Source organism: Vigna umbellata, chromosome 9, assembly GCF_029865625.1.
Source record: "Vigna umbellata cultivar VRB3 chromosome 9, Vumbellata_1.0, whole genome shotgun sequence".
NCBI classification, from domain to species: Eukaryota; Viridiplantae; Streptophyta; class Magnoliopsida; order Fabales; family Fabaceae; genus Vigna; species Vigna umbellata.
In genome coordinates, this window is record NC_142173.1 from 16822479 (window position 1) to 16838150 (window position 15672).

The following is a 15672-nucleotide window of genomic DNA, read 5'->3' on the forward strand; positions in this document are numbered from 1 at the left end:
GAACCATTTTCCTATCTGATTCTGAGCAAATAAATATATGAAAAGCATCTCAACATTCCATTGTTACTTTCATTTCAAACTTCACAAACCAAAAAATAGCAACGATTTTCCACGATGAGAGACATGAAAGATGCAGGTGCCTTGGGAGCCAAGACAGCACGAGCCTGCGATAGCTGCATAAGCAGAAGAGCAAGGTGGTTCTGTGCGGCTGATAATGCTTTTCTCTGCCATGGCTGCGACACTTTGGTTCATTCCGCCAACCAGTTAGCTAGCAGGCACGAAAGGGTTCGGCTTCAAACTGCATCCTCCAAGGTAACCACCACCACCACGCACGCATGGCACAGTGGATTCACACGCAAGGCAAGAACCCCACGTCACAACAACAACAAACACTTTGCACTGCAACAACGTCTCAAAGAAGAAGTTCTCTTCAACAACAGCAGTGTTCTTCCCCTGGTTCCGGAGCTGGGAAGGGAAGAACAAGAACCTGTGGTTGTGGATAATGACGAGACGGAGGAACAGATGCTATGTCGCGTGCCCGTGTTCGACAATTATGATGTGAGAACAGATGACTTGGACAGTTTTTCCGACATGGATTTCGCGGAGTTTGCTGCTGATGTTGAAAACCTACTTGATAAAGAAGACGATGAAATAAGTGAGCGTGTGGGAGGGGGAGTTCAGGGTGCAATGGCGAAGGTTAAGGATGAAGAGGATGTTGATGGTGATGTAGCGTGTTATCTGGAGTCAGTTTTTGACATGACGAACGATGATGCCTTTCATTGGAATAGCATTGAGTCCGTGTTGTCAGATGCACGGGAAAAGGAGTGTGTGGTGGCGAGTGACGGTGCTGTTGGTGAAGAAGGAGGAACAAAGAGAGACATATTTTTGAGACTGAACTACGATGAGGTTATAACTGCATGGTCTAGCCAAGGTTCTTCTCCCTGGACAACTTCAAACCCACCTAAGTTCAACTCTGGCTATGACTTCTGCTTGGTACTACCTCTACTTCTTGTTAATTTTCATCTTTTACATGAATTACGTTTGTATGTTCAGATTAAAATTTGAAAAGTTAAGTTTGAATTAATGTTATTTTGGAAACGGGGTTTGCAAATTTTGCTTTTTGAAAGGGTGTTGTAGGACTCTCAAATGAAAACCAAACGTTCCTTTCATCTCTTTGAGTAAAATAAAATGCTAGCAATTATGCTCTTTACATCTTGCATGTGTGAGCTGTGGTTGAGATGTGATTATTTATTATTTTTCAGGGTCTGAGTGGTGTAGATGGGGACGTAAGAGCCTTAAGGGGTGACCTAGACGGAGGAAGAGAGGCAAGAGTGTCGAGGTACAGAGAGAAGAGAAGGACTCGTTTGTTTGCAAAGAAAATAAGATATGAAGTGAGAAAGTTGAACGCAGAAAAAAGGCCCAGAATGAAAGGTCGTTTTGTGAAGAGAACATGCTTTGTGGGGGCGAATGCTTTTCCTGCTTACCAATGACATCTATCAGTTAACGGATCCATCTTTGCTATTTCTGCAAATTTGGATCAATACTTGGTTTGGCTATACATATATAGCCTGTATTATATTAAACAAGTAATAATATTACTGGGCAGTCTTAATTTTACTAGACTTGTTGCTTGGGATATTTCTGTTTATATATATCTCCGGCAGGTTTAATTAGTAATTAGTACTAATTGACCATCTTCCTTCTCAGCAAAACTTATTGGGTAATCCAATTTTTGAAGCCTTTTTGTTGTTTCCTATTAAAAATTCAATTATTCAATGCCGATGCTGTTATTTTAGGTATTTTAGGTTGCTGATTAAAATTACTGGTATTGGCTTTTATATTTTTCTCTGGTGTCCACGGTTCCTTGTTTTATGTACATGAAGAACAAATTAAACACGAGGATGGTACCCAGAATGCATTACCAATTTGAACAAATTCATAAATAACCAATCTTCTCAAGCTATGTACTGCATGATGGGAATAACTCTTTTCAAACTTAGCCCTACATTTGAAATCAATTAAAAGCTCTGTGGTTCAAGTTAAGAAGATGTTATTTTCTTTCATAACTTCGTCATTTACTATGTGAAGGCTCGATATTGTTATATACAAGAGAATTTACAACAATTTATACCATGCATTTTGTACTCCACCTCCATCTTTTTCTCTTTGAAAAACAAAGTTGTATAAAACTGATATAAATGAATTTCTCGATAAAAAAAGAAGAATATGATAAGTGGATAACTTTTTATAACAACAGCTTGTCTCCCCAATCTATGTATTGGCTTCGATGTCTTCTCATCAGTTAACTTACTTTGGAACCAAACCAACTTTAGGTGTTGAACGTCTGATCTTCATAATAAACACTTTTGTTGAAGTGTTACGGACATAAGTAAAAGTGAGAAATCACATCAAAGGCAATTTTTTTTTTTATGGTTTGCTATCTGTTGTTCCTATGCGTGGAGGTCTGTCCCAACACAAAGAACATTGGAATTGAAATAGTTCTCCTATCAAGAACCACATGATCATGAGTCATGACTTGTTGTATATAAGGGCAAATATTATATTGATTTATTGAGGATAGACACATCAAGATGTGCTAGTTGCGTATATGAGTAAATAAAATTATAAGTTGTAAATTGTCTTTCTGATAACTCAAGAGCTACATAAGCGCAGTAGATGACACCCAGTGACATGCAAGTTTTGTTGTATCCCATATGAACAATGAGTGGTCCATAAAATTGTGGTCACTGGGCCAGATTTAGTGAAAGTGAAACAACAGAAACTTCAAAAGGGTAGTGGCGTAGGACAGAAAATATAAAGCCAATGGGTCAGCACAATCATCATCATGTCTCAATTTATAAGCTTCTGCTCATGAGAGACTACTCATGCAATCCCTAGCTTTTCTTTATGAATCACTTTCCATTCTTTGGGTCCCTTTTCTGCAATTGGCTTGCCTAATACGAACAAGAAGCATTGCACTGTATTGCATGGTCCTTTCCAAATTTGAGAGCAAATTTTGTCAAAGATTTTCAAATCTTTGCTCATTCATATCATTTCCTAATTGCCTCAAATACTTCTTTTCTTTTTTCTCTCTCACGAGTCCTTAGTTCAATTTCGCCAGCAATTTTAAGTTCATGCCTTTGGCTTGGCTTTTCTATCCTACTCAAAGTTCATAACTTTTCTCAGCCACCAAAATAGTTTTTCCTTTTCCAAGGAATCTTAATATACATTAGCAAGACGGTTTTCCCTTCTCCTACAAAATGTTTAGGATGTGTTTGTTATTAATTAAACTTTATTAACAAAAATATATTTTGTGAATCTCATTTCACATTTAATAAGTTTCATTTATATATAGTTTTATTTTCTTTAATAAAATGGTACATTATTAGCAATCAACTTCACCCTAAATGTTATCTAGGTTGCTCATGCACTAGTATTACAATTAGTTATATGTCGATATTTTTCTTTAAAATATAATAACATTTTCATTAATACTAATAATAAATATAAATAAACATAATATTCTCATAAAAAAAGTTAATATTGTTTCCTAAAAAAATAAAATCTCAACATAATCAATATATTGATATTTCTAAGAAGGTTGAGTTGATTCTAGAAAGATAAAATAGTTACGGACTTTACAAAAATGTCTATATATGTGTATTGAAGGGAAAAATAGTTTAAACTTAAAAGTAAAATATATATAGTGACAATGGGTAAACAAATATATATTTTATACAAATCAAATAGTAAAATTAATTTAAATGTAAAAGTTTAAACTTGAAAAGATAATATTTGGTGACAGATAAAATACAACTAATGAAGTAATAGAATTGCTTTGAACTTATTCTTGGACTAACCTTTCCAATATATATATATATATATATATATATATATATATATATATATACCATTATATTTTAATAATTTGTTTTAATAACTTTTTGAAAATGAATTATGTGTGTGGTTCTAAAAAAGTTTTCAAAAAAAAAATTATTAAAAAACATTTTTCATATATATATATATATATATATATATATATATATATATATATATATATATATATATATATATATATATATATATATATATAAGTACATTGGTGTCCCAGATAATAAGCTTTTGCAGCCTAGTTGTGTTGATGCACGTGCAAATGCATGCATGATCAATGGTGACGCAGAGAGTCTTACTCTCCTTCTTTCTCGGTATACTCTTTATCATCTTTTTCATTTTTACACTTCTAAAGGAACATACATTACCAGCACTAGTCTTCACATCATTTTCTTTTAAATCTTTATAATTATATATTATTTATTCAAAATTAAATTTATTCAAAGGATTTTTCTCTCTCTCAGTCTCCTCATATTCAATATCAAGAACCATCTTTGATTCAACGTGAACGTCTCACTGTATTCTCTGTTACAATGCATCATCAATAATCTACTTTTCTAACTTTTTACATTCTTCTTCCGTTTTTTTTTTTCTTTCTTTTATTCTGCTGTTCTCCGGAGCTGCAGTTTTACAGATTTTCCCATTCTTGAAGGGTCAACAATCTCGATCATTTCAGACGGAAATGTTTGACTTATATTAGAATTTAGAGGGTTCTGATAACCATTATGCATGGATTGAATTGTCATTATTCTTGGTATTCTTTTTATTCTTGGAATGTTATTTTGAAAATATGTTCAATTTGGAATACAATCTTGAATTGTAGGATATGGAAAAGTTGTTCTTTTTGACTTCCTCCATTGGATTTTTCTTTTGTCTGTAAAGAAGAGAGTGCATATGGAGATTGTGCCTTTTTCTGTTCTGAAGGGAGTAAATGGCTTTAGCTAGTGAATGGAATTGGAATCATGATTTTTTTTTTCATTGCGTTGTATTTGTGCAATTTGATCAGACCACCTTGATGCTAACTTTTACTTTTTGTGGTGGATTGGGTATTATTTTCAGGCTGAGTTTTTTCTATAATGAATTGATAAAATGGGGGTTTCGTTGAAACATGTCTCCATGGAAATGTGAAGTTGCTTTGTCCCTCGAGGAACATAGTGATGAATTTCCCCTCAGAAACAACAGAATTGGGCTGCCCAATTGATAGTTCCTTTGAAAATGGGAGTTTTCAATCCCACAATGTTGAGTTGGAAGGTAATGGAATAGGACTTACTTAGTTCCTTACCACGCCTATTGCCAATTTGCCTGTTGTATGTATTCATTCATGTGGTAATCTCCTCCCATAATTGGAATATTTTCAGCCAAAAATCGATTGCTTTTGGTTCAGTGGTTATCTAGCCTTATTCCTTCATTGAAATTTCCACCAAATGTCACGGATGGTGAATTAAGAGCATGCTTGAGTAATGGTACTGTTTTGTGCCAGATACTGAACAAGCTACGACCTGGTATTGTGAATGTGGTAACACTTTTTAACCTTTTAACTAGCTCTAACTGTAATTTGCAAGTGATTTGAGATATATCTTTTAGTCTGGATTCTCTTGTGTAGGTTAGTGAACCTGATAATGTTCTGCCATCACAATCAGAAAATGTTAAATCCTTTCTGAAAGTTTTGGATCTAACGGGATTGCTCCGGTTTGAAATCTCAGACCTAGAAAAGGTACGAAGCCTACTTTGTGTCGTGCATAAACTTAGTTTAACGGGAGTTACACAATTGTAACCAATCAGGCTTTAAGTATTACATGAATTTAACTTTGATACAAACTTATTTCTGTCAACTGATGACAGGAACATTATCAGTAAAATCTTTATCTTTGAATTATAGTAAAAACCTTATGTATCTTCATGTATAGCATTAGTTTTGTTTTGATGCATGAGTTTTTCATGAGCTTGGTTCATGTTCCCTCTTGGGTTACCATGTTCTTTTGTTGTGTAGGGGTCTATGAAAGCTGTTGTGGAATGTCTTTTAACACTCAGAAAAAAAAGTTTGCAGCATGGTTTTGGAGATAATCTTCCTAGTTCCATCACAGTCAGCCCTCGTGTGAATTCACCATTCCATCATCATCATTGTTCTACAACATTTGGTGGAGAGCAAAAGAAGTTTTCAATTTCGTCAAAGTTGCAGCGTGTTATGAGTTCCCCATCTGTGCAGGGTTCGGTGAATTTAAACTCGGACTTCGTTTTTTGTGTTTGTTTAAGCATACCACTTTCTGAACATGGTGCCAAGGTTATGTTAACAATCAAGAAAATTTACCTGTATCTTGAATTTCCTTAACAGCAAAATTTAAGTACGACCTTGTACTATTAAAAAGCTAAGGACAAATTATTAGTTTTACTGAGATGAAATGCCGATTTTAACTAGAGAAACAGTGTCAAGAGAACTTACGACATTATACACTTGTCCTAAATTTAAATCTTAACTTTTGTGTGGAAGGCAATTTCCTTGTAATTTCTTGCTAAAATACTACTAATACTTTTTTATCATCACCAGTTTCCAAATAGACTGTGTTCTCCGTGTTTAAGTAGTCAGTTTTACTCATTTGTATATTCGACAGAGCAATCAGCCTCATTAATACACCATGCTGGTCATAATTTCCATGAGGTGTTTCAACTGAAACCAGGAAGTTACATAGATCTTCCACCTGAAAAAATATCAGAAATGATGAAATCAAACAATATAGATGTAAGTTCTTAAAGTTTACTTCCATATACACTTTAATGCATGTTTATAGATGAACATGGTTTTTCTGTTTGATACATGACTGATATGTTTCAGAGTCTAATTTTGCAGAATGCTCCCACTCAGTCGCTTCTGAGTGTTGTGAATGGTATTCTTGAAGAAAGTGTTGAAAGAAGAAATGGGGAAATACCTCATGTATGGCCTTGGAGACTTTGGTTTGGTGTTACATAAACTCATTCATTAAACTACATGTATATAATCCATGCAATTGGTTTACACGTATACAATCAACGCAATTGGTTTGCAGCACAAACAAATATACCGCATACAGTTTCATAAACATGGTTTATTATCTTTGTTTCTCAGCGTGTGGCTTGCTTATTGAGAAAGGTTGCGCAAGAGATTGAACGGCGCATGTCAACTCAAGCAGAACATTTACGAACTGTATGTCATGTTCATTACATTATTTTCAAAAGCTAGTTAGTTAGTTTGTTACTTTTGATTTCTTAGTCATTTTCTTCAAATCACTTTATTGTCCTGTCACTTCAGCAAAACAATCTTTTCAAGGCTCGAGAAGAAAAATACCAGTCCAGAATAAGAGTACTCGAGACACTTGCATCCGAAACTAAAGATGAGAATGAGGTATCACAGATAGTTTTGAGTTATCATTCTATGAGAATTTAGAAGTAGATCAATTTTATATCTGTAAAACTATCATATTGGTATGAATTTTCTACATAAATCAGCAGTTAATGATAATGGTTTCATGCTTTGTACAATAAACAATATATTGATACACTTTTAATTAAATTATTTTTTTTTGTTGTTTGGATTTTGGGCTCTTTGTCCCTTCGATAAAGCGTGAGAGGATCAAAGAGGAAGAAAATAAGGTTGATGAGACAGAAGTTGGTAGGTTGATAAAAGAGCAGCAGGACAAAATATTGGAAATTTCAGCTTTGAAGATAGAACTGGAAACGGCCAAAAGAACATCTATAGTGCAATTTGCACGGTTGGAAGCAGAAGCTGAGGGTGCTAAAGCAGAACTGACACATATGGTTCAAGAATATAAACAACAAATAGAAGAAGTAAGAAATAAGGTAAGGTTTCTCTCTTTACTCGATAAGCAATGTATTATTGCTACACAACACTAGAAGAGAAATCAGGACAAGACCAAGAAGTTTTAGTTATTAGACAAAACTCAAATACTGTTTCACACATACTTATGATGTTATTCTTTGTTCAGAAATTCAAAATCAAATTTTTAGCTTGGTAACGTATACTGAAACTCTTTATTACTTGTAGTCTTGAGATGAGATAATACTCTAATTTTTGTTTGAAAACTACACAAACCATCTAAAGAACTGCATTTAAGTTTTATCCTTTGATAAATTATTTTCATACTATTAGTATTTTGAGATCTTTGGACCTTCAATACAGGCTGAAAATATGAAAGATGAATTAGTTAGGTTGATGAAAGAACAGGAGGACAAAAGAATGGAAATTTCAGCTTTGAAGAGCGAACTGGGAACAGCCAAAAGAACATATGAAGCACAATTCTCTCAACTTGAAGAAGAAGCAAAAGGTGCTAAGGCATGGACAGAAAAGGCCCAAGAATATGAATACCAATTGAAAGTATTACAAAATAAGGTATCGGTTTCTTACTTTACACGCAAAACAATATATTAGTACATTTAGAGGGACAAGACAAGACCAGGAGGTTTTAGTTTAAAGACAAATTTAGATGTAATTTCTAACTTTTATCACAAGGATTTTTGAGATAGAACAATAAATTGTTTAGTAGAAAATTTAAAAACAAATCCAAGTTTTATTCTTTGATAAATTATTTTCATGTTATTTGTATTTTTATGTGCTCTTTGGCCCTTAAATGCAGGTTGAAAAGTTTCAAGAAGAGGTTAAGACAGCAAATGATGAGGAAATTGCTAGGTCGATGAAAGAACGGGAGCACAAAGATTCAGAAATTTTAGCTTTGAAGCAAGCGCTAGAAACAACTAAAACAGCATTTGAAGTACAGCGGTCCCAGTTGGAAAAGGATGTCAAATCAGAATTGGAACAAAAGTGTGAAGAATATGAGCATCAATTAAAAGAGTTAAGAAATAAGGTTAAGGAACTTGAGGTTTCTTCGGATTCAAAAGATCAGAAGTGGAACATGAAAATGAACCGATTTCTGACTGTCATAACATTTCAATTCAGTTCACTACAGGTACACTTACAAATGTGTTAATGTCAATGTTATCTTGGTGATGTCAAACATTACAATTTTGTACTGAATTTGATATCATCCAGAAAATGAAGTTATCTTTGGAATCCACTAAGCAAAATGTAATAAAAGAGCAAACGGTTTATGCAGGGGAGTTGGATCTATTGGGTAGGTCTTGTTATTAGAATGTTACTCTACTGTTGCCTCTTTCCTTCTTTGAAGATAACTCTGACCATTTGATTGTAAATTATCTGTTCAGGTGTAAAACTTAAACCACTTCTACAGGCAGCTGAAAACTACCACGTTGTTATGGCTGAAAATAAAAAACTGTTCAATGAGATTCAAGAACTAAAAGGTGGCATTATATTGTCTTTTCTACTGGGTTATTGATGTGTAAGTGTACTATGAACTCAGTTTTTTTATTATGATACAGGAAATATCAGAGTATATTGTCGAATTCGACCATCGGCAATAGGAAAATTGGAAAAAGAGTCTATTGTTGAACACGTTGGTGAAAATGATTTGGTTGTGGCAAATCCATCCAAAGAAGGAAAAGATACTCTTCGATCATTTAAATTTAACAGGGTTTTCAACCCTGCCGCAACTCAAGGTTTAATAACATAAACGCACCATTTTTTATGATTACTTCGAAATTACAGTTTCTCCCTTTTTTTTTTGTTTACATTCTAGTGTTGTACTAATGATAGTAATCTGAACAATGCAGCGGAGGTATACTCCGACATCCAAGACTTCACTAGATCAGTTCTAGATGGGTATAATGTGTGTATATTTGCTTATGGTCAAACTGGTTCAGGGAAAACTTATACAATGGTATGGACCTTCTCGATATGTTGATTTTCATCTCATACATCATTTATTGAAGGAATTCTTTATTCTATAAGATGCCAACTTTTCTCAGACTGGTCCAAATGGGGCAACAAGCGAGACTATCGGTGTTAACTATCGAGCTCTAAATGACCTCTTCAGGATTTCCACAAGTAGACAAAATATAGTGGAATATGAGATCGGAGTTCAAATGGTTGAGATATATAACGAGCAAGTCCGTGACTTGTTAACAACATATGCTTCTCCAAAAAGATATCCTTTTTTCAGTAACTTTGAACATGTCAATCTTTGCATGGATTTTCTTCTTCTACATTTTGTGTCTCTGATTTCCTTAAATGCACACACTTGGGATATTGACTCAATCTCGACCAAATGGCTTAGTAGTCCCAGATGCTAGCTTGTTCCCAGTGAAATTACCTTCAGATGTTATTAAGCTAATGGAAATTGGACTTAAAAATAGAGCCATTGCTGCAACTGCTATGAATGAACGAAGTAGTCGTTCTCACAGGTTGCACCGGTTTTTTTGTCCTTACCTTTTTTATCATTCAACATTGAAATGAAAGATTTTCATTGTGATGACATCATGCAAACTTATGTACACAGTGTTGTCTCAGTTCACGTTACCGGGAAGGACTTAAAGACTGGTTGCACTATGGCTGGTAATCTTCATTTGGTAGATTTGGCTGGAAGTGAAAGAGTAGATCGTTCTGAAGTAATTGGGGATAGGCTCAAAGAAGCACAGCATATAAACAGATCACTAGCTGCCCTTGGAGATGTTATTTTTTCCCTTTCTCAAAAGAGCTCTCATGTACCATACAGAAACAGCAAGCTTACTCAACTTCTACAAACTTCTCTTGGTAAATCTTTATTAACCAACCTTGAATCTTTTCAAGGTAGACTTTCTTCTGATCTTTGAATCTTGCCTTTGATCTTACCACATAGGTGGTCAAGCAAAGACGCTCATGTTCGTCCAAATCAATTCAGACGTAAGTTCATATTCTGAAACTCTGAGCACTTTAAAGTTTGCTGAGAGGGTTTCTGGAGTTGAATTAGGAGCTGCACGAAGTAACAAAGAGGGCAAAGACTTTAGAGAAATGATGGAACAGGTACCCAATTGATTATGTTGGCATGACTGTTTTCATGTTTGTGAATGAGCCAGATGAGTAATCATCCCCTCCTTTGGTTGACTTTCTAGGTGTCTTCTTTGAAGAGCTCTATTTTGGCAAAAGATGAGGAGATTGAGAGGCTTCAAGCCATGAAAGGTTTAGCTGGTAGCAGAGTTAAGCGAAATATAATTCCACGAAGTAGAAGTAGTATCCAGTTACAATCTGCTAGCCCCCAACCAATTGATGATCATGCACAACAAAATGATTTTGTTGCAACTGCAGAAACTTCAGGATGTACAGATTCTGATTTTGACGGAAGATCAAGTGATTTTTCTGACGGTGGTGTTGCTGCAGGCACAGAAACTGATGGTTCTGAAAATTCCAGTCTCACTGAAGTCCCAAAACCACCATCAGAGAAGATGTGAGTAGTGCTTATTAAATCTTTACATCAGAAAGGAAATTAACAGAACACCACCTGCATCATTTAGTGGTCATACTTAAAATTTATTCGTTTCTTTTTTTTGCAGGTCTAAAGGACTTCGCAGAACTGTTCAAGCGATGAGGAAATTTGGCCGAACTTCATCAAACACAATCCCTACAATCCCCACCGCCGGCCCAGTAAAGGAACCAGTGAAGAAGTCATCAAGTGTGTATACGCATACTACGTTAACACTCTTCTTAACATCTATGCTCATTCAACTTTTCAACTTTGTTTCACAAATTTGATTTCAGGTATTAAAAAAAGCATGAGTATAGGCACCCTTAAGCCTCCAAAACTGTGGAAGTAAAGTAGGAAGCAGAAGCGACAATTCATATTTCACTTTCACTCTTTGACCACCGTGTAAATATTTCATTGGTATGCAATAGTTTACTTTTTTTTAGTCATGTTGGTGACACTTTTGAGGGTATTTGCATCCAACTCATCACTACAAAAGAAAAACATAGAAAATGTGCCAGTTTATGTATAAGCTTAGCATAGGACCTAAACACCATCAGTTTCAAATAAAATAGAAGGATTTATAGCATTCCAAGTTTATGTATAAGCTTAGCATAGTATCATTTTTTTTTTTGTTAAAAATGACTCACAAACAAAATACATTATATTAAAAGAAGAATATTACAACAGTGTAAGGCTTATAATTTAACAAATTAAACACATTTAGAAATATTGTATCTCTGTGGACAAAATTATGTGTCGTCATCTTTTCAATATTGTTCTTAAATGTTCATTTTTTTTATAGCAAAACCATTAATATAGACAGTATTAAATAAATGTTACGTTATAAAAAATATATTCACATCTATATCTAATTGATACAACACTCTTTTCCACAACATCTTTCACGTTACCTTAAAATAAAAAACAGTATTGAATAAATGTTACGTTAAACAAATGAAATTTTAATCACATATCTATATCTAATTGATATCACACTCTTTTTCACAACATCCTTAAAATCAAAACAGAATTGAATAAATGTTACGTTAAAAAAAATGAAATTTTAATCCCATCACCTTTTTAATCACATCACCTTAAAATAAATCAAAACAGTATTGAATAAATGTTATGTTTACAAAAATGAAATTTTAATCACATCACCGCAAATACTAAAAAAACAAAATTTTAATCACTTATCTATATCTAAAAAAACAAAATTTTAATCACTTATCTATATCTAATTGATACGGAACTCCTTTTCACAACATTCTCACATTACAACAAATACTAAACCTGCCTGTTCCAACAACCTATCAAAAGTGGTCCATAATTGAATCACAAGCAGCCCCTCAAATCTGACCATAAATAGCTCTTTGTTCCTAAGATACTCTTAATCCAAAAATCAATATTTTTTCTTCATATGTCTCTCTCTTCAAAGAACCAAATCATCGGGGCGAGGTGCGTTGAATACACAGATTCTTAGAGATTAATATAACATCATATCAAATAGGCAACACCGAAAAGGGCACCCACAAAATATTAATAAAAAAAACTAATGTACAAAATTCCAAAAAGACTAGTTTTTCTCAATCTCCTCCAAATTACAATTACAACGGGAGGATCTGAGTGACAGACACAACAAATTGTAAGACTCTACGAACCTAACAAGAGAGATGTCCATTTTTTTCAACGCCAAGTCCTTTTTTTATTGATCACAAGGAATAACAACAGAAAAGCCACCCTTCCCCCATCTTAAATGTTGCATGACACCAAACTCTGAAAACAAACTTCCATAGATCACTTGTATATACAGATAGTACTCTAACAGCATGATTAGCCCCTCTTTCCAAACAAAAATAAGTCACCAGCTATTTGACCTTCATTGACTTTTAGTCCTCTACCATCTTTTCTCTGCTTCTGTATTAGTTTTCTCTCTTTTCTTTTATTTTTTCTTTTGTGCAAAAATGGATTATGCCACAGCAGAGATGCTGCAGCTGCTCCTATCTCTGTTAAGACAGTCAAAACCTTCTATCCTCACAGCAGCTTGAGTCTGACCAAATTTCATTGGAACACAGCCTCGAGCTGAGGAAGAGACAGAAGAGGATGTCTCGGTAAATGGACTAAAACTCCCATTACCAAATGGACTAAAATTCCCATTACCAAATTGCTCATCTTGAATTACAGGATTCGAGGCCCTGGTTGGAGGAGATCCACAGAAAAACGGTGGTGATGATGCTACCACTTGCCCTCCGGATCTTGCCAGATAGCAGCTTTCCTGACAAAAACAAATCAGAGAATAAGTTTGGTTAGGTTACATCATTTCCACAAGTCCCAGAAATTGATCACAAAGATGCCATCATACATAAGTCCTCATCATGAATCATTATCACTACAAATTGACTCAATGCTTATTTACTCGGACTCAATTCCTCACACTTGCTCACATTCCAATGGAAATGTCTGTGGTCCAAATTAATTTGTTCAAAAATCCCAAATGACATTCAATAGGTTAAAATAAAATTCAGTTTTATTCAACTGCAAAAATAAATGTAACTTTGAAGTATTCTAAGAAGTCAACTTTAATAATGCAAGTTTTTTTTTTCTGTTTCCGAGGGAAAAACTTAGCTCTACAGAAATCAACACTGATTCGAGGGGCATCAGGAGAAAACATTTTTTATCATAGAAAACCTTTTTTTTTATCATATATAATAACAGCTGTTTCTCAGAGAAATACTTGTAAAAGGAAAAAAATGTTATTATTTTTTCCTCTAAAAAAATAGACAAATTTCCTACCATTTCCGTACTCTAAGTTATGTTTCCTAGTACATAACAAAATAACAAAAGATTAATATAGAAAAGAACCTTGGGGAGGATGATGTCCAAAAGCTCTGCCCCAACTCCTGAATCTTCCACCTCGGATTGATAGCTGCATTTTTTTAACAACAAAAAAAAGTCAGAATTTTTATGACAAAATTGGCTTCAAACCACAAATAAAAATGGCTAAAAAGGAAAAGGAAGAGAGAATTACCTGATGGGGTGTCTAAAGGGTCTGATGTGTGTGTTGATGGAAGAGTGGTTCATGAGACCTAATCGTCTAGGTTTGGGGCAAATCACTGATTCCATCCTCATCTCCTCACAGCTTGTGAAGGTGTTCTTCTCTTGGTAGCCGTAATAGTTGTAGCTATTCATCTTTTCACAGATCTTGACAAGGAACACCTGCAACCACATCAAACAACAAATTAAAAAATTTATTTTCTAATCACAGGTTGCTTTGGTTTCAGAAGCAGGGGATAAATTGAACTAAACCAAACCAAGCAGTAAAAAGAAAAACTGAAAGAAAGAAAGTGATAAAACTGTTATCAGAAAGAAACCCGTTTTCACAATTTCCTAAATCCACCAGCCCGTGAAAAATAGTGACACTTGAATGAAAGAAGACATGAAAAACACCGACCGTCTTCTCAAACTTTCTTTATTTTCAGCAGATGAATAATCTCAAAAGACTTTAAATTTTGAGACTTCACCAACACAAAAACAAAGATAACTTTGCCAGTAACTTTTTTTGTGAACAAAAGACACAAAGAAGGGTGTGTATATATAGAGAGAGTGGAAGAGAGAGAGAGAGAGAGAGAGAGAGAGAGAGAGAGAGAGAGAGAGAGAGAGAGAGAGAGTACCTGAGCTGCCTATCACAGAGTGAGAGGGGCAGACTGAGAGGAGAAGAGGAAGGCGGAGCAGAAGAAGAGAAATGAGTGCAAGAGGGAAGGATAAGAAGGGATTAAGGATTTTATACAGTAGGTGAAGGTGCAGCGGTAAGATGTGAGACCTCACTTGTGGAACATCGATGAATGATTGAGATCTGGGATTCTGTCTAATGTGATATGTCTGTTTTGTGAGTGGTGACGCGATGTCATCCACACGTGGCCATGATTCTCTCGTTACTTTTTTTTTTTTTTTTTTCTCATTAGCCTTGTGTTGACAACGTGTACGCATTTATTGTTGTTCGGTCGGAAACGGTACTGTTATTTGTTATATACATATACGTATATGTGTGAGCTTTATTTATTTACCAAAATAATGATTTTAATTTCTTATAAATTAATATTTAGCTTATAGATGTTGGCTTTCTTATGCTAATTTATTAACTGAAATATGAATAAAATTAATCCATCCATTCAACTTGATTTTAGGCACATGAAATAATTTAAATTGATTGGCTAGCATCAATATTTTTTTTCAAAGTTATGTATTTATTTAAAGAGTAAAGATTGTTTCCAAATCAAATCATAATATGTTCAGATGATAAAAATAAGAAAAAAAAATGATAGGATAAAAATAAAATAAATATTAATATATTCAATCTTGTTAAATGTGAAAGACAAGATATAAATAGGTGATGAGTGTATTGATAGTAAAAGTAATAGCCATGCATTGTAACAATGAT

General features: G+C 34.2%; 2 protein-coding genes and 1 pseudogene across 4 annotated transcripts; 2 read left to right on the forward strand and 1 right to left on the reverse strand.

Annotated features, from left to right (window-relative positions):
* Positions 1–21: 21 nt before the first annotated feature.
* LOC124831249 (zinc finger protein CONSTANS-LIKE 16-like) lies at positions 22–1799 on the forward strand. Its single transcript, XM_047305176.2, has 2 exons — positions 22–993; positions 1263–1799. Exons 1-2 carry the CDS (start codon positions 115–117, stop codon positions 1488–1490), a joined length of 1107 nt encoding a protein of 368 aa, XP_047161132.1. The 5' UTR covers positions 22–114; the 3' UTR covers positions 1491–1799.
* Positions 1800–4984: 3185 nt separating this feature from the next.
* On the forward strand, positions 4985–11820 carry LOC124839642 (kinesin-like protein KIN-14P; annotated as a pseudogene). The gene is made up of 22 exons (XR_015782204.1): positions 4985–5142; positions 5250–5407; positions 5495–5605; positions 5882–6098; positions 6501–6628; positions 6737–6820; positions 6992–7069; positions 7175–7267; positions 7486–7722; positions 8063–8272; positions 8517–8846; positions 8930–9011; positions 9103–9198; positions 9277–9453; positions 9568–9674; positions 9763–9941; positions 10033–10197; positions 10293–10546; positions 10632–10795; positions 10885–11216; positions 11323–11441; positions 11528–11820. The product of XR_015782204.1 is annotated as a kinesin-like protein KIN-14P (transcript).
* A 914-nt stretch (positions 11821–12734) lies between these two features.
* LOC148192736 (uncharacterized) lies at positions 12735–15063 on the reverse strand. 2 transcript variants are annotated; one of them, XM_088099757.1, is made up of 4 exons: positions 14906–15063; positions 14263–14450; positions 14097–14160; positions 12735–13509 (listed from the first exon to the last, which is right to left on the reverse strand). In XM_088099757.1, exons 2-4 carry the CDS (start codon positions 14421–14423, stop codon positions 13204–13206), a joined length of 531 nt encoding a protein of 176 aa, XP_087955883.1. In that variant the 5' UTR covers positions 14424–14450; positions 14906–15063; the 3' UTR covers positions 12735–13203. The 2 variants fall into 2 exon arrangements, with proteins under 2 accessions (XP_087955883.1, XP_087955884.1); XM_088099758.1 differs by lacking the exon at positions 14906–15063 and adding an exon at positions 14686–14813.
* Positions 15064–15672: the final 609 nt, after the last annotated feature.

Bases quoted from the DNA above. Each gene is read 5' to 3' on its own strand.
- LOC148192736 (XM_088099757.1), bottom strand. From the start codon at position 14,423: ATGAATAGCTACAACTATTACGGCTACCAAGAGAAGAACACCTTCACA. The intron at 14,161-14,262 runs GTAATTCTCTCT...AAAAAAATGCAG, and splicing joins CCCTTTAGACACCCCATCAG to CTATCAATCCGAGGTGGAAG. The intron at 13,510-14,096 runs GTTCTTTTCTAT...TGTTTTTGTCAG, and splicing joins TGGACATCATCCTCCCCAAG to GAAAGCTGCTATCTGGCAAG.
- LOC124831249 (XM_047305176.2), top strand. From the start codon at position 115: ATGAGAGACATGAAAGATGCAGGTGCCTTGGGAGCCAAGACAGCACGA. The intron at 994-1,262 runs GTACTACCTCTA...ATTATTTTTCAG, and splicing joins CTGGCTATGACTTCTGCTTG to GGTCTGAGTGGTGTAGATGG.